The sequence below is a fragment of the Lontra canadensis genome, unplaced genomic scaffold (genome assembly GCF_010015895.1).
Source record: "Lontra canadensis isolate GAN:19392208 unplaced genomic scaffold, GSC_riverotter_1.0 scaffold114, whole genome shotgun sequence".
Lineage (NCBI taxonomy): Eukaryota > Metazoa > Chordata > Mammalia > Carnivora > Mustelidae > Lontra > Lontra canadensis.
The window spans coordinates 5,859,806-5,884,107 of NW_022631108.1; the positions used below are offsets into that span (position 1 = coordinate 5,859,806).

The 24,302-nt window shown below is 34.9% G+C and overlaps 1 protein-coding gene across 4 annotated transcripts in view; it reads right to left on the reverse strand.

The window, feature by feature from the left end:
• Nucleotides 1-2,068: 2,068 nt before the first annotated feature.
• Nucleotides 2,069-24,302, reverse strand: part of RPS6KA6 (ribosomal protein S6 kinase A6) — a 181,589-nt gene continuing 159,355 nt past the window's right edge. For all 4 annotated transcript variants that reach the window (XM_032840614.1, XM_032840615.1, XM_032840613.1 and 1 more), the window contains 5 exons: nucleotides 23,456-23,617; nucleotides 19,288-19,364; nucleotides 17,219-17,336; nucleotides 4,218-4,358; nucleotides 2,069-2,343 (listed from right to left, as the gene is read on the reverse strand). In XM_032840614.1, coding sequence (XP_032696505.1) covers nucleotides 2,218-2,343; nucleotides 4,218-4,358; nucleotides 17,219-17,336; nucleotides 19,288-19,364; nucleotides 23,456-23,617 — 624 coding nt within the window. In that variant the 3' untranslated portion in view covers nucleotides 2,069-2,217. The remainder of the gene's footprint in view (nucleotides 2,344-4,217; nucleotides 4,359-17,218; nucleotides 17,337-19,287; nucleotides 19,365-23,455; nucleotides 23,618-24,302) is intronic.

A 24,302-nucleotide genomic window follows, 5' to 3' on the forward strand; every position in this document is an offset into this window, starting at 1 on the left:
AAAACGGACATGATGAGGCATCCCCACCTGGACTCCTTCTACAAAATGAGGGTGTATGATTTGAAGACTTCCCTTACAATAGGGCTGTCCCTATGACTGTTTTTAACCTACTTTGAACTTTCTAGCAGAAATGGTTTACACAATTACTGGGAAAATACATGAGCATATCTGTGTCTTTTATAATTTGTCAGTCCTCACTGAGTGATGAAGAATCAAGTTGTTCGTTGCTTAATTCCGTGTTCCTTTCATGAATGGACTGTATGATATTACCCTTCAGTAACCTCACTGAAACATTAAGTAAGATCAGCTATTTTTAAAAACTATTGATTATGGAAAGACCGAAAGTTATTTTGTGATAATTTTTCACTTTCCAATTTCACTTACCCAAATGCTATTGCTAGAAAAGCTTACATGGAAATAGTATCTCTGTTCTGAAAAGTTCAACACCAAAATCATACCTTTTAGTTTGTCATATTAATTCTGATAAGAAGATACATAACAGCACAAACAAGATGACAAGAGGAAAGTAAGTCAGATGATATGGACACAAACTGTGACATCCAAGTACTTCTAGTAATAAAGCAAAATGAGGAAAGAAAAGGTCAAACTGGGAAATAAAAATCCACAAGATATGATACCAGTCTATTTCTAAGTACTGTTTCCATGTGGCATTAGATGTTTTTTTAATGTCTTTCAATTATTGCAAAAAGACATCTCAAATTAAGGGTATATACTTTTATACATCACACCCAATAAACAGATTTTTGTACATGGAATATATATCACTACATTTTGAAGAGAATACGTATAGTTTCCTTATTGAACACTGAAGTTACAAGTTTTCTAGCCTGAATTGTATACTCCAGTGCTCAGTAACTAACTTTCTCTCTGAATTAAACAAAATAAAACACACAGCAAATAGTACATTTAGCACATACAAATAATTCACTTATATTCGCTAAACAAAACTGTAATATCCTCCAGTTTACATTCATGAATTTCTGTCAGTAGTAGTAGTAATAGTAGTAGTAATGGTATTTTCTTCAACAACATGAAAAGATTCTTTAAAATTCCATCATTTAGAGAAAACAATATATATTACCCAGTGGTTCTGAATCATAAATTTAATAACAAGAGCGAATCTGTCAGACTCTTTTTATAAATATAATTAAAAATGTATTTAGATTTTGTGTTAATCATTAATATTGCTTCCTTTTCAAAATGTCAGTTTATCTCTTTGTAGCATTGTCTAAACTTTACTGAAATGCATTTTGCTGTATCATGTGTGCTAAGTCCACTACAATAAAATTTAAACTATATTGCCATAGGATTCAAGGTAAATTAATATGCTATACTGTAATTCAATTTTGGAAGTCCAAAAACCAACAGCGTAGTGCATTATAAAAGGGACAGATGATTAAATCCAACTGATTAACTTGAAACCCAGCCCATGTGTCACGAAGGTAGTAGCAACACATGTATTTTATTTTCAAAGGCTTAACTATAACCCACTTAGTAGATTACAACACCATCATAAAGCCTTTGTCTAAAAAATTCCTCAATTGCACTACAACTCCATTAAATGTAAAATTTACAGAGGACTTATGGAAACCACTATTTCTAGATGAGGACATTTATGGGTAATATATAGGTCTGTCTGCACGCATAATTTGTGAATTAATTCTGTAAAAACTTTGGCACCAACCATATCAGGAGTTCATATATTAGCACAAATGAATGTAGTCCTTTGGTTGTACACAATAACAAGCTTCTACAATACATTTCTTGTTTGTTTTTCTTTTTAAAAAAGCCTATTCTTCAGGATCTGGTGTTAAAAAATATTGGCATTGCTTGGCATTATGCTATTATATTTGCATCCTGATTATTGGTAATGATTCCCCAAATCATTATTTTATGAGACCAGAAAACTAACAAAGTAACTTTATTTGAAAGGAACTTTACAAGTTAGTGTGCAGAAAAATTGTTAGGACTTTGTAGACACCAATTATATACTTAAACACTTGGACACTACTGTAAAACAATATTGTATGACTACTGTGGACCTGTGTTTTTTTTATCTCATCTCCCTAAAAGAGGAGGTTTAAACAGAATATTCAAGTAATGAAGCAGAATATGATGCTTTTGATACAAGATTAGGAAAAAAGCCACAGTTAATTTTTACTTCATCCAGGATGGCTGAGGGAACAACTAGAAATCTTACAGGCCAGTTGATGTTCGTTTTTTCATGCTCCGTCGCTGAGCTAAGTTTGAAGCAGCAACAGGCTCAAGGACTGGTTGAAAGGTCTTGTGAGTCAGGGCAGAATATGTGGTGACCACTGCTCCCTAAAATAATGAGAAATAAGACAAATTGAATAACAATATTTGGATGTAAAAAAAATCCATATTACTATTTATTTATAAAGATTTTATTTATTTGACAGAAATAGTCAAGAGGAACACAAGCAGGGGGAGTGGGACAGGGAGAAGTAGGCTTCCCGCCGAGCAAGGAGCCCGAGGCGGGGCTCGATCCCAGGACCCTGGGATCAGGACCTGAGCCGAAGGTGGATGCTTAATGACTGAGTCACCCAGGTGCCCCCAAATTCCATATTATATCATGAGAGATTTAACTAGAATACAACTTTATTTCTGAGGAAAATAACTGTATATACTTGATCTATGCATTAATGTTCCCTTCATGAATTACTACCTGCTTACTTGTATTTTTTTTTATTTCAATGATTATACTTCTTACATATTTTTAAAACATTAAAATGTATTCTTTCTGTCAGCCTTTCATCATGCATATAATTTTTTTTAATTTATTTTTTAAGATTTTATTTATTTATTTGACAGAGAGGGAGAGATCACAAGTAGGCAGAGAGGCAGGCAGAGAGAGAGAGGAGGAAGCAGGCTCCCTGCTGAGCAGAGAGCCCGACGCGGGGCTCGATCCCAGGACCCTGAGATCATGACCTGAGCCAAAGGCAGAGGGTCAACCCACTGAGCCACCCAGGCGCCCCATATAATTTGTTTTAAACATTTTAAGAATTTTATTTTTAATAGAAGTTTTTATACTTAAGACATGGAACATAACGTAATGTACATATACATAGTCCAGTGATTATTATAGTCAACTAACATATCTTCTCCCTACATAGTTTTCATTTTTTGTGATGAAAGCATGTGAAATCTACTCCTGTCAAATTTCCAGTATTTAATACAGTATTATTAACTATCGTCACCATGCTGCACATTAGATACCTATACTTATTTATCCTACATAACTACAACTTTGAACTTTGACCAGTATATCCCAATTTTTCCCTCTTCCCCGCCCCTGGTAACTACTCTTCTACTGTCTGTTTTTATATATTTGACTTTTTAAAAAATTCCACATTTAAGAGAGATTATATATATATTTTTTCTTTCTGTGTCTGGCTTATTTCATTTTGCATGTCTTCCAGGGCCATCCATGGTGTTGCAAACGGTGGATCTCCTTTTTTAAAGTTGAATAATATCCCACTGTATATATGTCCAGCACTAGTCATTCATCCTCAAAGAGATCTCTGTGCTCCCCTTTTCAGTGCAGCCTTATTCATAACAGCCAAGACAGGGAAAGAACCTAAGTATGTATCAACAGATAAATGCATAAAATATTAACATCTTAAAAAGGTTCAATGTCTATAAATATGGAAATCTGTGCCAATGGTTATTAATTTAGGAACCAATAACAATATTTTCTTTCCATATGAAACTTGCACTTAGTACACTTCTAGTCCCAGTGTCTCAAGAGCAAGTCAAATACAATCAAAGAATTTTTATTTATCAACAGGCAATAGGTAGAGAAGAAGAGTAACAAGAATCCATGGTGGCGGCGCCTGGGTGACTCAGTGGGTTAAAGCCTTCTGCCTTCAGCTCAGGTTATGATATCAGGGTCCTGGGATTGAGTCCTGCATCAGGCTCTCCGCTCAGCAGGGAGCCTGCTTCCACCCCTGCCCCCGCCTGCCTCTCTACCTACTTGTGATCTCTGTCAAATAAATAAATAAAATCTTAAAAAAAAAAAAGAACCCATGGTGGTTATCTAAAAACAAAAATAAAAACAAATCTATGAATATGTCTTTGAAAAATAAAGGTATTTAAGGTAATTATATGTGTGTCAGTGAATGGCATGCAGGCTTTATTAAGTATTTAGGAAATGCATAAACGTATGTTTGTTTTACCTTAATGACATCTGATGTATCATTTCTATTTGGCTGATCATTCAGCAAGCGGTCTCTGTGGGTTATCCACGAGTGTTTTAATACTTGTTCTGTAGTGTACCGCTGATGTGGGTCCATATGTAGCATATGGGAGAGCAAATCCTAAATTAAAATAAAAAATACATATATAGACATATATGAAACCATATGCCAGCAAAGGTTTTAGTAAAATATATTATTTCACATTTTCTTGATATATGAAAGCATCAGTAGCTTTGTGATCTGTTTTGTTTGATGTACACGCAGGGAAAACCACACTTATACTCTGCATAGTTAACTGTCAGAATCTTCAGAGTTTTGATATATGGTAAACTCTTAGCTGCCATTTCTAAATCAGAAGATACCAAATCTGTGGAACTGGAATGCGGTTAGTGAGGGAGGAAGAAAATGTAAAGTAGCAAGGGTTATCCTGGAATGTGCTGAATAGTCGAGGAGAAGAGAGGCATTGATCTTTGCTGGTAAGCTAGGCCCTAAAATACACGGGTATGTGTAGACTCATACAACATAGAAGGGAAGGTCCCACATTGTTAATACACTCAATAGCTGAGGGTTTAGGTATAAAACACTAAAAAGAACAAACATAAATCCAAGGTTGGCAGCTGCCTGCTAGCATTCTAGTGGTCAGAGTATCATAAGTTTCTTGCAGACTAACTGTAAATATACTTACTGTATCTCTTACGATAACAAGCTGTAAGTATAATACAACTTGATAATAACACACAATTTTAAATAGAAACTATCTCTACCAAGCACCTTTTAGAAAAAGGAAAAATAAACTCTCCTTAACAAGCGTCATCTAAAAAAAGTCATCATTTGTGAACGTTTCATCAACAGCATAAGCAGTGACACTAAAGACTCTATGTAGTAACATCAGAATTTGAAGAATAATCAAAGTATGTAGGAGAATAAAACAATAAAAAAACCTACTGGAAAAAGGACAAATATAAAAAAATGAATGGGAAGTAATTTAGAAAACAACATTGAATTACTTCAATAAAACAGACCTAACTGATATTCATAAAAAATGATAAAAGTTCAATAGTCCAAGGACTTCTACTTCTAGCCGAAATAGAATACTAGAGGCTGGATTCACCCACCTGTTTGAAACAACACTCCCCAACATACACACACACATCACACACGCGCACATGCGCGTGTGCACGCACACACACACACATACACACACACCATAAAATATAGGAAACAACAGTTTTTCAGAGATCAGATATTAAGCAACACAGACAAGTGATCCCTAAGAGATGGGAAACAAATCAAGTAAGCCTTATGATTGCCCAAACTTACTACCTTGAGTGTTTTCAGGCTTTTGTATAGATAAGAGAAACCCAGGCAGTGCCTGGTAGCTTCCTTGAGAGGTTGAGACAGAACTAAGAGTCAGGGAAGACCAAGGCAGAGTTAGCAAGACAGACTACCAGAGTGGTGAGAGGAGCAGAGAATATACTACAGAGACCTGTAGAGGGTTTTCCTCAATTATTCAGCAGATTATTGATAAACCAACATCTGTGGGAAAAACTATTTGAAAGGATTAGAGGGAAATCAGAACTCATCAGGGCTGACAATATTACCAGTTCTTACAAGCCAGACTGGAAAAATCTCCTAATTCATGGAGTATTTGGTAGAGTACTTGGAAGTAACTTGCCTGAGTACTGTGTAGCCCTAAACACTGCTCTGGTCCTGCCTAAGAAAGATTAAAATGGAAACCCCAAATTATCAAATTGTTTCACCTAACTTAATTGTGCCCCAGAATAAAGCTGAAAATCTGTATAAGAATACGAAAGTGTCCAGCATACATTAAGGTAAAATTCACTATGTCTGACTTCTTATCAAAAATTGTCAGGCATATAAAAGAGAATAAAAATAACATATGAGAAGAAACCAATCAATCAAAATTGGCCCATAATTGATACATATGTTAGAATTAGCAGATAAGGACATTGAAACAGTTATTATAACTCCATTCCATATATTAAAAAATAGAGACATAGAAGATATAAAAAGTCACAAATCAAATTTCTAGAGATAAAAACTAAAATGTGAGACAAAAAAATAAAATGAATGAAAATTTGATATAGTGGCAAAAAGACTGGTAAAGACATAGCAATAGATACTATCAAAAAGGAACTCAGCATAAAACAAACAAAAGAACAGAGCTGTGAGATAACTTCAAGCAGCATAATACATAAATGCAATAGATGTCGCAAAAGGAAAGAAAGGAAGAAAAACTATGTGAGAGAATAATGTTTCCAAAATTTCCAAATTTTACAAAAACCATAAGCCCATAGATCTAAAAAGCCTCAGTGAAGCCCAAGTACAAGAAAAATAAAGAAAATTATATCAAGGACACCAAACCACGTTTCTTAAAATCCAAGGCAGAGAAAACTTTAAAAGCAAATAGAGATTTAAAAAAAAAAAAGACATGTCACAGATAGTGAAAAAAGAGATCAGAATGATAGAAGATTTCTTGTCAGAAAAAAAAAATCAGGGTGCCTGGGTGGCTCAGTTCGTTAAGCGGCTGCCTTCGGCTTGGGTCAAGATCCCAGTGTCCTGGGATCAAGCCCCACATCGGGTTCCCTGCTCCAGGAGAGCCTGCTTCTCCTTCTCCCTCCACCTGCTGCTTGTACTCTCTGTCAAATAAAAAAGTAAAAATCTTTAAAAAAAAAAATCAAATAACAAGACAACAGAACTCCTGAACAACCAAAGGGTCAAAGAAAAACATCAAGTGGTAAATTAAAATAAACCAACACAGAAATAAAACATGCCAAAACTTATGGAATACAGCAAAAACAGGTCTAAGAAGGAAAGTTAATAGCAATGAATGCCTACAATAAGAAAAAAAAGATCTCAAAAAAAGAAAAAGGAAACAAGAAAGCTCTCAAACAACTCAATCTTATACTTAAAGGAACTAGAAAAAAAGAAAAACAAAGCCCCAGAGCAGGAGGAAGGACATAATAAAGCAGAAATCAATGAGACAAAGAGCAGAAAAACAATAGAAAAGATCCAGAGAACTAAGAGCTGGCTTTTAGAAAAGATAAATAAAACTGACAAACTTTTTAGGTAGACTAAGAAAAAAAGAAGACTCAAATTAAATACAAAATTAAAGAGGAGACATTACAAATGATGCCAGAGAAATAAAAAGGATCATGAGAGTACTACGAAAACTTATGTCAACAAACTGGATGACCTAAAAGAAATACATATATTCCTAGGTATATATATCCTACCAAAAGTGAAGAAAAAGAAGACCAGGTAGTGTGTAAGGAGACTGAAGCAGTCATCAAGAATCTCCTAACATAGAGAATCCCAAACAGATGGCTTCACTGGTGAATATACTGAACACTTAAGAAAATTAATGCCTACCCTTCTAAAACTCTTATAAAAACTGAAGAGGAGGAAACATTCCCAAACTCGTTTTATAAGGAGAGCAGTACCCAATATTAAACCCATATGAAAGCACTACAAGGGAAGAAAATACAGGCTGCTATCATTGATGACCATACATGCAAAAATTCTCAACAAAATAGTTGCTAACCAAATTCAACAGCACATTAAAAAGAACACACAACATGACCAAGTGGGATTTGTTCCTGGGCTGTAAGGGTGGTTCAAAATTCTCAAATCAATCAACATGATACACCACATTAATAAAAAGAAAGGCTAAGAACCACATGATCATTTCAGTAGATGCAGAAAAAGCATCTGGCAAAGTGCAACATCCATTCATGATAAAAACCTTCAAGAAAGTAGGGTTAGACAGAACATACCAAATCCAATAAAGGTGTTGGTTTTTTTTTAAATTTCCCAGCACCAAACCCAGTAAAGGTTACATACAAAAAATGCACAGCTAGTATCATCCTCAATGGGGAGAAATTCCAAGTTGTTACTCTACAGACAGGACAACACAGGGACGTCCACTCTCACTAGTGCTATTTAACAGTTACTGAAGTCCTAGCCACAGGAGTAAGGAAAAATTGAAATGCAAATCATCCAGATCTGCAAGGAAGAAGTCAAACTTTCACTAATTGCTGATGACATGATACTATATATAGAAAACCTAAGACTCCACCAAAAAATTGCTAGAAATGACAAATTATGTATAGTCACAAAATACAAATCAACAAAGAGAAAACTGTTGCTTTCCTATACACAAATAATGAAATAACAGAAGTAGAAATCAAGGAGTTGATTCCATTTACAATTGCACCAAAAGCCATAAGATACCTAGGAATAAACTTAATCAAAGAAGTGAAAAACCCGCACTCTGAAAACTATGAAACACTGATGAAAGAAATTGAAGATGAAATCTACTTTGTTGAGGGTTTTAATCATGAATGGATGTTCTACTTTGTCAAATGTTTTTTTCTGCATCTACTGAAAGGATCATATGGATCTTATCCTTTCTTTTATTAATGTGGTGTCTCATATTGATTGATTTGTGAATACTGAACCACACTTACAACCCAGGAAAAAAGTCCCATTTGATCATGAGGCATGGTTCTTTTAATGTACTATTGGATTTGATTTGCTAGCATTTTGTTTGCAGTTTGTGCATACATTTTCATCAGGGATACTGGCCTATAGTTTTCTTTTTTTAGTGGAGTGTTTATCTGGTACTGGTGTCATAGAACGCATTTGTTAAATTTTCATTCCATTTCTAATTTTTGAAATAGTTTGAGAGGAAAAGGTATTACCTCTTCTTTAAATTTTTGGTACAATTCATGTGTGAATTCCCCTAGTCTTGGACTTGTGTTGGGAGATTTTTGATTACTGCCTGAATTTCTTTGCTGCTTATCAGTCTCTTTAAGTTTTGTATTTCTTCCTGTTTCAGTTTTGGTAATTTATTTTTCCAGGAATTTATCCAACCATTTCTTCCAGGTTGTCCAATTTTTTGGCATACAATTTTTCATACTCTTCTCTTACATTGTTTGTATTTCTGTGGTGTTGGTTGTTATTACTCCTCTCTCACTTGTGAGTTTATTCATTTGGGCCCTTCCTCTTCTCTTTTTGTTAAGTCTGGCTAGGGTTTGTTTTTTTTTTCCAATTTCATTACTTTTTTTCAAAGCATCAGGTCCTGATTTCTTTAATCTGTTCTATTGGTTTTTTGTTTGTTTTTCATTTCTATATGATTTATTTCTGCTCTAATTTTTATTATTTCCCATCTTCTTCTGGCTAAGGCTTTTTTCTTGTTCTTTCTCTAACTCCTTTAGGTGTAAGGTTATGATTTTTTTTAAGATTTTATTTATTTATTTGACAGACAGAGATCACAAGTAGGCAGAGAGGCAAGCAGAGAGAAAGAGAGAGAGGAGGAAGCAGGCTCCCCGCGGAGCAGAGAGCCTGACGTGGGGCTCGATCCCAGGACCCTGAGATCATGACCTGAGCCGAAGGCAGAGGCTTTAACCCACTGAGCGACCCAGGCGCCCCGGTTATGATGTTTATTTTGGATTTTTCTTACTTTTTTATATAGGCATGTATTGCTCTATACTTCCTGCTTTGACTACTTTTGCTGCATTCCACAGGTTTTCAACTGTTGTGTTTTCATTTTCATTTGTTTCTATTTATTTATTTTTATTTTTCTTTGACTTCCTGGTTTACCCATTCATTGTTTAGTAGCATGTTGTTTAACTTCCACATGTTTGTGGTCTTTTCATGTGGTCTTTTTTTCTTGTGGTTAACTCCAAGTTTCTTATCACTGTAGTCTGAAAATGTGCATGGAATGATCCAAAGCTTTCTGTATTTTTTCTGGATTGAGACCTAGTATGTAACATATTCTGGAAAATGTTCCATGTACATTTGAAGAGAATTTGTACTCTGCAGCTTTCAGATGAAATTTCTCAATGCACCTGTTAAGCCCATTAGTTCCAGGGTATCATTCAGAGTCATTGTTTCAATGTTGATTTTCTGCTTAGATGCTCTCTCCATTGCTTTAAGTGGAGTGTTAAAGTCCCCTACTATTATTATCAAGAAGTTCCTTTATTTTTGTTATCAAGTATTTTATATATTTGAATGTCCCCAACTTGGGGGCAAAAATATCCACGATTGTTAGATCTTCTTGTTGGACAGTCACTATATTGATACAGTGCCCTTCTTCATCTCTTGTTACAGTCTTTGGTTTAAATTTTGGTTTGTCTGATATAGGTATGGCTACTCCAGCTTTCTTTTGGTGTCCATTTACAATGGTAAATGTTTCTCTATCCCCTCACTTTCAATCTGCAGGTGTCTTTCAGTCTAAAATGTGTCTCTTGCAGGCAGCATGTTGATGGGTCTTGGTTTTTTTTTTTTCCTTAAAGATTTTATTTATTTATTTGACACAGAAAGATCACAAGTAGGCAGAGAGGCAGGCAGAGAGAGAGAGGAGGAAGCAGGCTCCCTGCTGAGCAGAGAGCCCGACGCAGGGCTTGATCCCAGGACCCTGAGATCATGACCTGAGTCAAGGGCAGAGGCTCAACCCACTGAGCCACCCAGGCGCCCCCCACCTTTTTTTTAAATCCATTCTGATACCCTCTGTCTTTTGGTTGGAGCATTTGATCTATTTACACTCAAAGTAATTATAGATAGATATGTATTTAGTGCCATTTTATCACTTGTTTCATCATTGTTTCTGGAGATTTTCTCTGTTCCTGCCTAGTCTTTTTCACTTTTGATCCTTCCCTTCCACGCAGAGTCCCCTTTAGTGTCTTTTGGAGGGCTGGTTTAGTAGTCACAAACTCCTTTCATTTTTGTCTGGGAAACTATCTCTCCTTCTATTCTGAATGACAGCCTTCCTGAAGATAGTATTCTTGACTGCATATTTCTATCATTCAGCACATGAATTTATCTTGCTTGCCAACTCTCCATTGAAAGATCTGCAGTTAACCTGTAGTGCCTTCCTTTGTAAGTTAGGGATTTCTGCCTTCTGCCTGTAGGATTTTTTTTCTTTGTTGCTTTATTTTAGAAATTTAAGCATGATATGTCTTGGTCTTGGTCTGCTTTTGTTGATTTTGATGGGATTTCTCTGTGCCTCTTAGATTTGGATATCTATTTTCTTCCGCAGATTAGGGAAGTTCTCAGCTATTATTAATGAAATAAATTTTCTGTCCCCTTTTCTCTCTCTTCTTCTTCTAGGACTCCTATAATATGAGCATTATTATATTTGATGGAGTCAATGAGGTCCCTAAGTCTATTCTCGTGTTCCACAATTCTTTGTTCTCTTTTTTGCTCAGCTTTATTATTTTCCACTACTTTTTCTTCTGTATCACTTTTTGTTCCTCTGCCTCTTCCTTCATTGTGTTCATTGCATCCAGTCTGTTTCAAATATCATTTATAGCATTTTTCATTTGTTGTTTTTTTTAATCTTTTTTATCTCTCTGGTAAGGGTCTCCCTGAAGTCTTACATTCTCTTCTCAAACTCAGCAAATATCTTTATGATTGTTGCTTTAAATTCTCCATTGGGCATATTACTTATATTAGTTTTGCTTCGATATCTGGCTGTGACCTTATCTTGTTTCATTTGAGATGAATTCCTCTGTCTTGGCATTTTGTCTAAATCTCTTTCTTTTTCTGTGTGTTAGAAGAGCCTGTTATGTGTCCTGCTCCTGAGATTAGCTTTACACTGAAGAGGTCATATAGTGTCCAAGAGGTCATATAGGTGCTGCAGAGAGTGTCTCTAGTGTGCGTTGCAGGCACAGTGCTGCTCTGTTCTGGCTGTTTTATCCTTCAGGCCAGTCATCTGAAGAGTCTCTCCTTGTGTGTAGTGGGCAATGTTTGGCCCCTGGGCAGAGCTGAACTTTACTTAATACAAGCATTTATATAAGAAATTTTACTCTAATATCTTCTTTTGCTACATCCCACAAGTTTGGAATATTGTGTTTTCTTTTTCTTTTATTTAAAGAAATATGATTTTCTGTTTTATTTCTTAATATACCATTGCTTGTGCAGTAGTGTGTTATTTAATATTTACATATTAAATATTTAATACTTACATTGTAGATTTTCCAGCTTGGTTTTATTGTTGATCTTTAGTTTTGTACCATTGTGGTTATAATATACTTGGTAAGATTTCAGCCATCTTAAATTTACATTTGTTCTGTCTCTATGTGATTTAACTAGGGGTTTCTTCTGTACTTGAAGAAAATGTGTATTCTTCTTTTCTTAGATGGAAGGTTTTATCTGTATCTTTTAGAACAATTTATGGTGAAGTATGTGTCAGGTAAAAAATGTTTTTGTTGAAAAAAAAATAACTGAAGGTACTCGTTTAAAACAAAGTATATCAGAGTGGAAATGAGTTGGGGGATGGGTGAAACAGGCATTAAAAGTACATATATAATGATGAACACTGAGTAATGATGTATAGCAGTGCTGAAGCACTATATTGTACACCTGAAACTAAGATAACACTGTTAACTATCCTGGACTTAAAACAAAAACAAAAACAAAAATTTAACAAAAAATAAAGAAATATGCTTGGCAAAAAAATAAAATAAAATAAAAGCTATGGTACTAGAAGTTCTAGAAGAATTTCATTATAATTTTTTTAAGTGTTAAACTGTTCTGCAATATAGATCAGGTAAAGGTAAGTTTTAGTATACTTAAATTTCATTTTATGTAAAAGAACTGTGTGAATAAGAACACCTTTGCTGTTATTATTTATTTTATTTTTTAAAGATTTTTTAAAGATTTATTTATTTGACAGGGAGAGAAATCACAGGTAGGCAGAGAGGCAGACAGAGAGAGAGGGGGAAGCAGGCTCCCCACTGAGCAGAGAACCCCATGCGGGGCTCAATCCCAGGACCCCAAGATCATGACCTGAGCCGAAGGCAGAGGCTTAACCCACTGAGCCACCCAGGTGCCCCCTTTGCTGTTACTATTAAAAATTTATAGATCTCTCTTTCATTCTCCTCACATAAGGCAAGCTAATAAAGCCTTTCTTTCTCTAGAAAATCTCTAACGTGTAGTAGAATGAAAAGAATGCTGGACTGAAAATCAACTCCAGCTCTGTCATTTGTTGGTTTGTGACCATGGGTAAGATAAATTCTACACATCTTGGTTTATCTGACTACACAATGATGCACCAGGTCCCTTCCAGCTTCAGAAATCTATGACTTATAAATACATACACAAAGGCTCTTATACTTAAAGAATGTTCAAGCCAAAATGAAAAATAAATATTTATGTAAAACTTGGCCACTTATTGAAAATTTATAGTCATTCATAATAGGACAATATTTATCTTTGTATATGGACAGAAAAGTCTTACTGTGTAAATTAACAATGGAAGATGTATCTGAAGAAAAGATTAGTTTTTGAAAAAGTATTCAATTAAGTATTTATTATGCTAAGTGTGTTAGGAAATGTAAAAATGAGTATGACATTTAAACACTGAGGAGGAAGAATAAAAATGCACACAGATACAGACAAAGGAGAATGTGTTAAGTGCTCTAATAAAGTACATACAACATAGTAATGGGAACACAGTAGAAGAGAAGTAGAAGTTACTTTTTTTACAGGAGGCAAGGGAAGAGGTCATAAATAGTTGTCCCATAAGAAATTCTACTGGTCAGGGCACCTGGGTGGCTCAGTGGGTTAAAGCCTCTGCCTTCAGCTCAGGTCACAATCCCAGGGTCCTGGGATCAAGCCCCGCATCAGGCTCTCTGCTCAATGGGGAGCCTACTTCTCCCGCTCTCTCTGCCTGCCTCTCTGCCTACTTGTGATCTCTGTCTGTCAAATAAATAAATAAAATCTTTAAAAAAAATTCTACTTGTCAGTTCTTTGTTGGTTAAAGGTCTATGTACTTGAAATAAGTAACACATTGTTAACTTAAAATATTAGAAAATTTAGATAGAACACTTTTCTAACTGATCAGGTATTACTGTGTTTATTTTAATTACTCTTGCCTCTTCTACCTTTGCTTTGTTTACAAGATACTTATCTTCCCTGTGTCACAAAAGGGAAGCAGTAAAATGCCAGTATTCTTGAAGCCTGCAGTTTGGAGGTGAGGAATTAGCTGAAACTGTTGTAGCAATAAAACACACAAAACTATCCCACTTCAACACCCCCCACCCCCATTTAACTGAATGAACAAAGTTTATGAAGTCTGCATGGACAGGAGGCAGACAGAATCATCTTCTATATAGTTCTGGCAGTGGCATTCACCAATAGCCAGAGTATTTAAAGGAAAAAAAGTAGCTTGTAATGAACTGCAATTAAGTAAAGCAACTGTCAAGAGATGATAGCAAGCCAAACCATGAGACTCTTAACTCTGGGGAAATAAAAACTGAGGGTTGTGGAAAGGTAGGCTGTGGAAAGGTAGGTGGGTGGGGGGATGGAGTAACTGGGTGATGGACATTAAGGAGGGCACGTAATGTGATGAGCACTGGGTGTTATATGCAACTAATGAGTCACTGAACACTACACCAAAAACTAATGACGCCAACTACATGCTGGCTAACTGAATTTAAATAAAAAAAAAAAAAAGGAAAAAAGATGATAACAGATGCCACAACTCCCACAACTGAGGTGTACTAGTTTAAGGAGTTATGGGCAACTGAACAATAGTCTACCTTTATCACTAATTTAAAACAAACAAAGATAAATCAAGCTGTTAAAATGTACACGATACAGGGTTTTTTAGAAGGTTCACATAGTTCTTTGCTCAGCATTTGCCACCATTTTCAGAAGTTTCAAAGATAGAATTAAAGTGACTTGATCCATAAAAAGGGAATACATGAAAGACCTTGTGAAATATTTCAATATCCCCCAATATCTTTTCCTGTGTTAATTACTCCAGAATATCACATTAAAAGAGGAGGTGAGAACAAAACTTAACTTTAATATGTATTATTATTTTTCTTTTTTTTTTTTTTAAAGGGGGAGTGAGAGAGGGAGGAGCAGGCTTCCTGCTGAGCAGGGAGTCCAATGTGGGGCTGGATCCCAGGACCCTGGGACCATGACCTGAGCCGAAGGCAGACGCTTAACAGAATGAGCCACCCAGGTGCCCTTGTATTATTACTTCTTGAGCACTAGACAGACTCAAACATAAAACACACGGAACATGGAAAACTGAAATCTAAGCATAATTGTCATATGAATCTTTATTTCAGGATTACATTCACTGCTTAGTTATTTTTTAAAAGAAATGCAAGAGAATCATATCTATAGCCTTAAACATTGGAATTACTCCTTGTAATGCATGTAATAGATTTCTGTAATGCATTTTCTGACATACAAACTGGTTGTACATGTATTTAATGAATAATACTAATAGTTTCAATCACTTTACATGGAGAAATATGACAAATTATAAATAAACCAAGCTGCAAAGAAATGGAATTTTGGAGAATTCAGTCCCCAAACTTTATGGATGAGAAAAATGAAGCAGCTAGTCAACAGATCAAAAACTAACAGTATTCCTGGCTTCCAATCAGGTGTTTTCTCTACTATACCACACAGTACATTTGTGTCATAGCTAAGATCCAAACAGAATCCCTTCTGTGTTTTTCTAATGTTTAAAGGGCAATTACAATCAAATCCCTGATTTACTTACTCTATAACAATTAGGGTATGAGATTTACTCCATAATGTACTCTACAGATAAGTTACTATTCTTGAGACAGTTATGTTTTATAATCAGCAAATATTAAATATAAGCAATTCCTTTAGTCTTAAATTGTTTTCTACTTCAAACTGCAGCTTAAAAGCTTCAGGACTCTATAAGCCACATGCTGACAACCTCTGGATTTTTGTCCTAAAACTCAAAAATTTTAAATTATTAATGTTAAGAGTTCATAGTCAAGGTTTGATCAATTTTTTTCCCTAAATTAAATAAAGTCGGTTACATTGAAACTCTACTGCCTACTACAGCAGCCACTAGCCATATGTGGCTATTAATCCTTTTAAAATGTGCGGAGTACAACTTGTGATGAGTATAGCATAATGTAGAAACTTACTGAATCACTATGCTGCATACCTGAAACTAATGTAACATTGTGTGTCAACTACACACAAATAAAAAAATTAATGACAAAGAAAAATATTTTTTAAACATGTGGGTAGTCCAAATTTACATGGCTTCTAAGTATAAACTACACACCAGGTTCTGAAGACTTAGTATTAAAAAAGAATATAAAATAACTTACTAATTTTTTATAGTGGTTAGATATTGAAATGATATATTATGGATATACCAGGTTAAATAAAACATTTTTAAAATTAATTTCACTATGGGGCGCCTGGGTGGCTCAGTGGGTTAAGCCTCTGCCTTCGGCTCAGGTCATGATCTTAGGGTCCTGGGATTGAGCCTCGCATCAGGCTCTCTGCTCAGCAGGGAGCCTGCTTCCCCCTCTCACTCTGCCTGCCTCTCTGCCTACTTGTGATCTCTCTCTGTCAAATAAATAAATAAAATCTTTAAAAAAATTAATTTCAACTGTGTTTTTTTTGTCTTTTTATTGTGGCTACCAGAAATTTTTAAAATACATATGTGGCTTACATTATATTTCCATTGGACAGCTCTAAGTTTTCAATAATAAATATCTACGCATTACTGATAAAAAGTTTATATATTCTCAAAGAATAAGTTAACAGTAAAAACTGCCTGCATAATCACGAGTCAATGTCTGTGCTAAAGAAGAAATGAGGTGTAAAAATAAACTAAATGCCGAAATCAGTTCTAGTTGGCTTTAAATATGTATTTTTCCCCAGTAGATTTATATTTTTAGCTTTGGTTAATTCTGAAAATAGTTTATATTTCTTGAACACATATGAACTGATATGAGAGAAATATCGCCTAGAAGCATGGCAGAAAAAAAAGTCAGCCTTCATCTTGTTCAATCCACATATAAATGTGAGCTGACTTAAAAACAAATACTGACATATAATACCATCAGATACTCTCCAAATACAGACTAGGCTATAACTTAAAGATTTCAGCAATTTAACAAGGATGCAACAAAACCAAAGATATTTATGATTTATACCTTTGCTCCATCTGAAATATTGTCCCAGTTTCCACCAGTCAATGAGAACTTGCCATTGCCTATACGTAGCAGTATCTCTTCAGGAGTATCATTGGGGCCATTAGCAAATGGAGTATAGCTATTAATAAAATAGATTTTAATAGACGTTAGGGTCTAACATACAAATTAAATCTAACTGAAAGTAAAGAGTATAAGACAACATGCAGATATTTACTACAGCAAATGAAGAGCATCATCTAGTATTTTACTTTACTCTTCATATAAAATTTTATATTTCAATGAACTTAATCCTAATTATTTAACAGAGAGTCTTGCCTACATCATTTTTTCCCCCTTTGATCAGTTAATCAATGTAAAATAAAATAAAGGCAGCATTTCATGTAAAGCTACAGGCTTAAAATTGGACCAGAATAAAAAATGTAAATTTTGTATTCTCCCAGGCATAAGTTAGCAAACCAAATATACTTACTATGAAGAAACTATCAATTTTATATATTTAGAATGTATTTATTGATTAGTTCAAATTTTATCATTAGCATTTAATCAGTATTATCGATGGGAACAGGTTAACAATATTTTAATTAATGTCTATAAACAATTGGCGAAATATTTATATCAATATGACAAGAAACCTCTATAGTTGAAGACAAATAGAGTGTATAAAATTAGTTTAAAAATTAATTATGGAATAATGAAAGTGATCAGCTTTGCATCATTCTAACAGGTGGAATTGAAAATGGTATTCAAATTTGGGAATAGAAAGACTTATGGTTGAGAAGTATGAGGAAGGGTGCCTGGGTGGCTCAGTGGGTTAAAGCCTCTGCCTTCAACTCAGGTCATGATCCCAGGGTTCTGGGATCAGGCCCCACATCAGGCTCTCTGATAGGCAGGGAGCCTGCTTCCCCTTCTCTCCCTCTGCCTGCCTCTCTGCCTGCCTCTCTGCCTACTTGTGATCTGTCAAATAAATAAATAAAATCTTAAAATAAAAAGAAGTATGAGGAAGATATCCTAATATGCTAATGCCTTAATTCTCTTATGCAACAATTAAGTAGAGATAACACTAAACACCTTATACATACACCCACACACAAAATTGTTTTTTATTAGTCACAAAGTAAATATGCGAAAGCAGCAATCTAGAAATGGTAGCTCATGGTTTGAAAACAATAGGGCTAACCTAAATTCATATACAAATTTTAACTACTCTTAGTTTTAATATTTCCTATAGTCTATAACTAAATATTTTGTATATTATATATCTGAAAGTATTTAGAATATACTGATATATGTAATTACCACCAAGTCAATAAATAATTCAGTCATAATATTCATCTTTATAATGCTCCTGTTATGTCAAGAGTATTTAAATTATAGTAAATGGCTTCCTTAAAAAAGTCACACCTAAGTATCATATATAATGCATTATCATGCTTCAAATTCTAGTCTATGAAACAGACTGCTAAACCTAGTCTTTTTCTACAGCCATAAATATTTATTCCTAAATAAAAGTGCTACTCATTAAGAGTAAAACAGCTCTTATATTATTTGTAAATTATCAACATTAACATAATCCAATTATTATATATTTTTTAGTATTTATCTTTTTAAGAGAAGGCTGCTCTGTATGTTTCTGTAGTTTAGTATTCTGTTGCTATTTATATTTTTTATAAAGCTCAGTCAGGAGAGCCAGAATTCAAATACTTCAAAAAATTTTAAATCAGTATCAACAAGCTCAGTGGGCTAGTACCCACTGAAGGAAGAAATTATTTTATGTTCAAGTAAACATTTTCAAACCTTAATGCATTGAAAATAAAACATCAAAAAAGTATGTGCTTTTATTTTTAAAAGTTTTAGTGCTAGCTGAAAATTCTTTTAATTTATATGTCTGACTAGAGCCTCATCAAACACTTTGTTTTCACATTTTGTAAATAAACAATAGATGATTATTTTAAAATGTTGGTAGAATTTTATTAAGGCTATTTTCATCTGTCCATTTTTATTACAGATAAAGATATATAGATGAAATTCAAATTACGATGTGTATTATTTTGAATATATAAGTTTCTTACCCAGCCAGCATTGTGTAAAAAAGAACACCCAGGCTCCAAATATCACAAGCAGCATCATAGCCCTGTTGCATAAGAACCTGGAAAGAAATACACATATATAAACTCAGTTTTATTATCCAAAAGACAGTTGTTGTATTTCCAATAATCTCATAACTGCTCACAATGTAAAAGTTTAGATCATTTAAATCTTTTCAGTAATAGATTCATGTAATGTCAAAGGCAAAGTCGTTTACAATTAGCAAGCATTGAGTAAATGGCCATTAATAAGGTGACTGAGTAATATGGGTTATTAAAAAAAAAAACCCCAAACTTTGAAGATATGATCCCTGACCCCAATTAGTTTTCACTCCTCTTCTTAGAAAAACCAGACACAGACATCAGAATTTAAGATGAATATTGTACAGAAAGCCTAATGTGTACTATACAGAATGCTGTCTTTTCATCCTGACAGGGACTCTTTGAAGCAGATATTACTATTTCTATTTTGAAGACGTGGAAACTAAGGTAAATATAATACAATTTGCCCAACAAAACTAGTAAGTAGTACTCTAGAGATTGTGTTTTTAATATCTATGATAACTGCCTCCTTACTAAGCGAAAGATGGTAAGATAATATATGCTATCATTGAAGCAAGATGAATTTATATTTTACATCCAAGTCTAGTATGTTTTGGGAAGGGCATTATACTTCTGGATCACAAAAACACATTTGATACATTCTTAATGGCTTCATTAATTTTTCATGCAATAGTTTAGGTAGCCTGTTCTGTGTCTTGGAGCCAGTGATAAATGATATCTAGTCATATATTTATTATATATTCATGTGAGTTTTCTCTTTGAAGTTAATAGTTTGTTAAAAAAATAAAGAGATGACATGGATTGCAAGAACAAATACTGTAAAAATCTCTATAATATGCAAAGCAATCTACACACTTAATACAATCACTTAATACAATCAAAACACCACCAGCACTTTTCACAGAGATAGAAAAAACAATCCTAAAATTTGTATGGAAATGTTGAAAAAGAAAAAGTTGGTGGCATCATGTTACTTGCTTTCAAGCTCTATTACAAAGCTGTGATTACCAAGACAGCATGGTACTGGCACAAAAACAGACATAGACCAATGGAACAGAATAGAGAGCCCAGATATGGACTCTCAACTCTGTGGTCAACTAGTCTTCAACAAAGCAGGAAAAAATATCCAGTGGAAGAAAGACAGTCTCTTCAATAAGTGGTGCTGGGAAAATTGGACAGCTATATACAGAAGAATGATACTCGACCATTCTCTTATGCCATACACAAGGATAAACTCAAAATGGATCAGAGACCTCAATGTGAGACAGGAATCCATCAAAATCCTAGAGGAGAACATAGGCAGTAACCTCTTCTACATTGGCCACAGCAACTTCTTTGGAAGTTTGGACGTCTCCAAAGGCAAGGGAAACAAAAGCAAAAATGAACTTTTGGGACTTCATCAAGATAAAAAGCTTCTGCACAGCAAAGGAAATAGTCAACAAAACAAAGAGGCAACCCACAGAATGGGAGAAAATATTTGCAAATGACACTACAGACAAAGGGCTGATATCCAAGATCTATAAAGAACTCCTCAAACTCAACACCCAAAAATCAGATAATCAAGTCAAAAAATGGGCAGAAGACATGAGTAGACACTTCTTCAAAGAAGACATACAAATGGCTAACAGACACTTGAAAAAGTGTTCATCATCATTAGCCATCAGGGAAATTGAAATAAAAACTGCATTGAGGTTATCATCTTACACCAGTTAGAACGGCAAAAATTGATACGGCAAGAAACAACAAATGTTGGAGAAGTTGTGGAGAAAGGGAAACCCTCTTACACTGTTGGTTGGAATGCAAGTTGATGAAGCCACTTTGGAAAACAATGTGGAGGTTCCTCAAAAAATTAAAAATAGAGCTACCCTATGACCCTGCAATTGCACTACTGGGTATTTACCCCAAAGACACAGATGCAGTGAAAAGAAGGGCCATATGCACTCCAATGTTCATAGCAGCAATGGCCATAGTCGCCAAAATGTGGAAAGAGCCAAGATGCCCTTCAACAGATGAATGGATAAAGAAGATATGGTCCATATACACAACGGAATTTTACTCAGCCATCAGAAAGAATGAATACCCAGCTTTTGCATCAACATGGATGGAACCGGAGGAGATTATGCTGAGTGAAATAAGTCAAACAGAGAAAGTCAATTATCATACGGTTTCGCTTACTTGTGGAGCATAAGGAATAGCAAGGAGGACATTAGGAGAAGGGAAAAAGGAAGGGGGAGAAATTGGAGTGGAAGACAAACCATGACAGGCTATGGACTCTGGGAAACAAACTGAGGGTTTTAGAAGGGAGGGGGTTGTGGGGATGGGTGAGCCTGGTGATGCGTATTAAGGAGGGCATGGATTGCATGGAGCACTGGGTGTTATACGCAAACAATGAATCATGGAACACTACATTAAAAATTAATGATGTACTGTATGGTGACTAACATAACACAATAAAATACAAAACAATATTTTTCTAATATATACTTATTAAAATACAGATTTGTTGATATTTAAATATGAATATCTTGCTATATCTGATGTGAATCATAATCCTGAAAGGGATAGTATTTGACATAAAAAAAATCAGAAAACATGCATATGAGATAGGAATTTATACTGAAATTATTTTACTGCTCTTCTCTGACTTGGAAAATTTAAGTTTTCAAACCTGAAGATTTTTGTGTATTTTGTTTTGTGCTGAACATATGGTAACTCATATGGGTTAGCCTTATTCATAACATATAAGAACAGTTACTAATTTACAAACAAAGACATTATATGGCCAGTGCCATCCCTGATTCAGTTTTTAAAATTTATTTTAGAGAGAGAGGATGGGGAGAGGCAAAGGGAGAGAGAGTCTTAGGCAGACTCCCTACTGAGCTAGAGCCTGACTTGGGGCTCAATGCCATGACCCTGAGATTACGACCCCAGCTGAAACCAAGAGCTAGATGCCCAACCGACTATACCACCCAGGCAGCCCCCAATTCATTTCTGATCAACCATATTTTCATTCCTATGGGAGTTGCTACTGTCAAAGCTCCCATCCCCAGTATCAGAACCGACAAATGTGAAATCTATATCCCTTACCTCCCCAGACTCACGTTTCCTAACTCTTCCCTGTAATATCTACATATAAATGTTATTTTTCAAGAAAAATCCCTCTGCTTATAAAAATCCCTATGAAGCTGTTTTCTCCAGGAATTAGATCTTTTTTTTTTAATTTCTTTTCAGCGTAACAGTATTTATTGTTTTTGCACCACACCCAGTGCTCCATGCAATCCGTGCCCTCTCTAGTACCCACCACCTGGTTCCCCCAACCTCCCACCCCCCGGCACTTCAAAACCCTCAGATTGTTTTTCAGAGTCCATAGTCTCTCATGGTTCACCTCCCCTTCCAATTTCCCTCAACTCCCTTCTCTCCATCTCCCCTTGTCCTCCATGCTATTTGTTATGCTCCACAAATAAGTGAAACCATATGATAATTGACTCTCTCTGCTTGACTTATTTCATTCAGCATAATCTCTTCCAGTCCCGTCCATGTTGCTACAAGAGTTGGGTATTCATCCTTTCCAGGAATTAGATCTTAAAGACAATTGATGGCACTGCCTTTATACGTCATGTATAATGTTAAATGATATAAATTACCTCTTGCTCAGTCCAAACTGAAATACCTGAAAATCTATCCTGGCTTTATTAAAAAGTGAATGCTAGGTCTTGGAAAACTTATTTAAAGTATTTTGAGCTTCAATTTTTTCACTTAGAACATTTAACATGTTGAAGATAGGGTTATCTCTATTTGTCCTCCCAGCTCTAAAAGTGTATGATTCTGATGCTAGTACATAACCCAACAAAAAAGAGTAGTCTAATGATTATACATTCAGGCTGTTTTCAGGCTGTTTTCAGATGCTAGTTACTAGTCTGAATATTTATCTTAGAGGTTATCAGAATTCACTGATTTAAAGAGCTTTAGAGTTGGGAAAGGATAAGATAACTCAGCTTTTACCTATCATTTGTAACATATGCATGACATCATACATATTCAACTAAAGGAAAAGAACAAAAGGCCAATACTTTTAAGTTTTAACAAATACCTCAGGTGCTACAAAGTTTGCAGTGTAGCATGGAGTTAAGAGAAGTCCATTTTCTCCTCGAAGTTGTTTTGCAAACCCAAAATCACAGATTCTAATGGAGTCTGCATTGCCTGATTCATCCATATATAAAATATTACTAGGTTTAAGATCACGATGAACAACCTTGAACATAAAAGAAAAAAATTACATTTCTATAGTGAACTAAACATCTATGAAATGAAACACTTTAAATTAAAGAATTTCCAGGAGAAGGAACTTTCTAAATCATAAAATTTTGAAAATGACAATTTCTCCAACCACGGAGGCTTTGACAGCCTGGAGCATGTAGAAGAAATTATCTCTGTCCAATAAATGTTCCAGTTTCTATTCAAACCATAAATTTTGTTAATCATTTCCAACCTCAAAATGTCAAAACTCAATTCTTAATTCCACTTCTGGAAATAATGGACTAAGAGTCTATTTAACACGTTCTTCTCCACAGTAAATAGCTCGAAAACTTGAACATAATTAAAAAATCAACTACCTGAAGGTATAACGGAATGAACAGAAGCAGACAGACTCTGATGCAATGTATACACTTCACTGAGGGAGGGAATACAGGGAGCTATAAGGAAGGTTCCCATATCTGTGTCTTTTAGCCTAGGGTTAAGTGCAGTTCCTATGTCACACAGTGATGGTGAAAACACATGTGGAAAAGCCCACAGTCTTTCTGGCTGGGAGGAATGGAAAAGAGATGCTAAGAAACCATGAATGCTTGGGATGAATTCCATTAGGAAAAGAGCCAGAACTGACCCCTGAATCAAAAATACACAGAAGAAGGGCAATGTAATTCAAAGATAAAAGATAT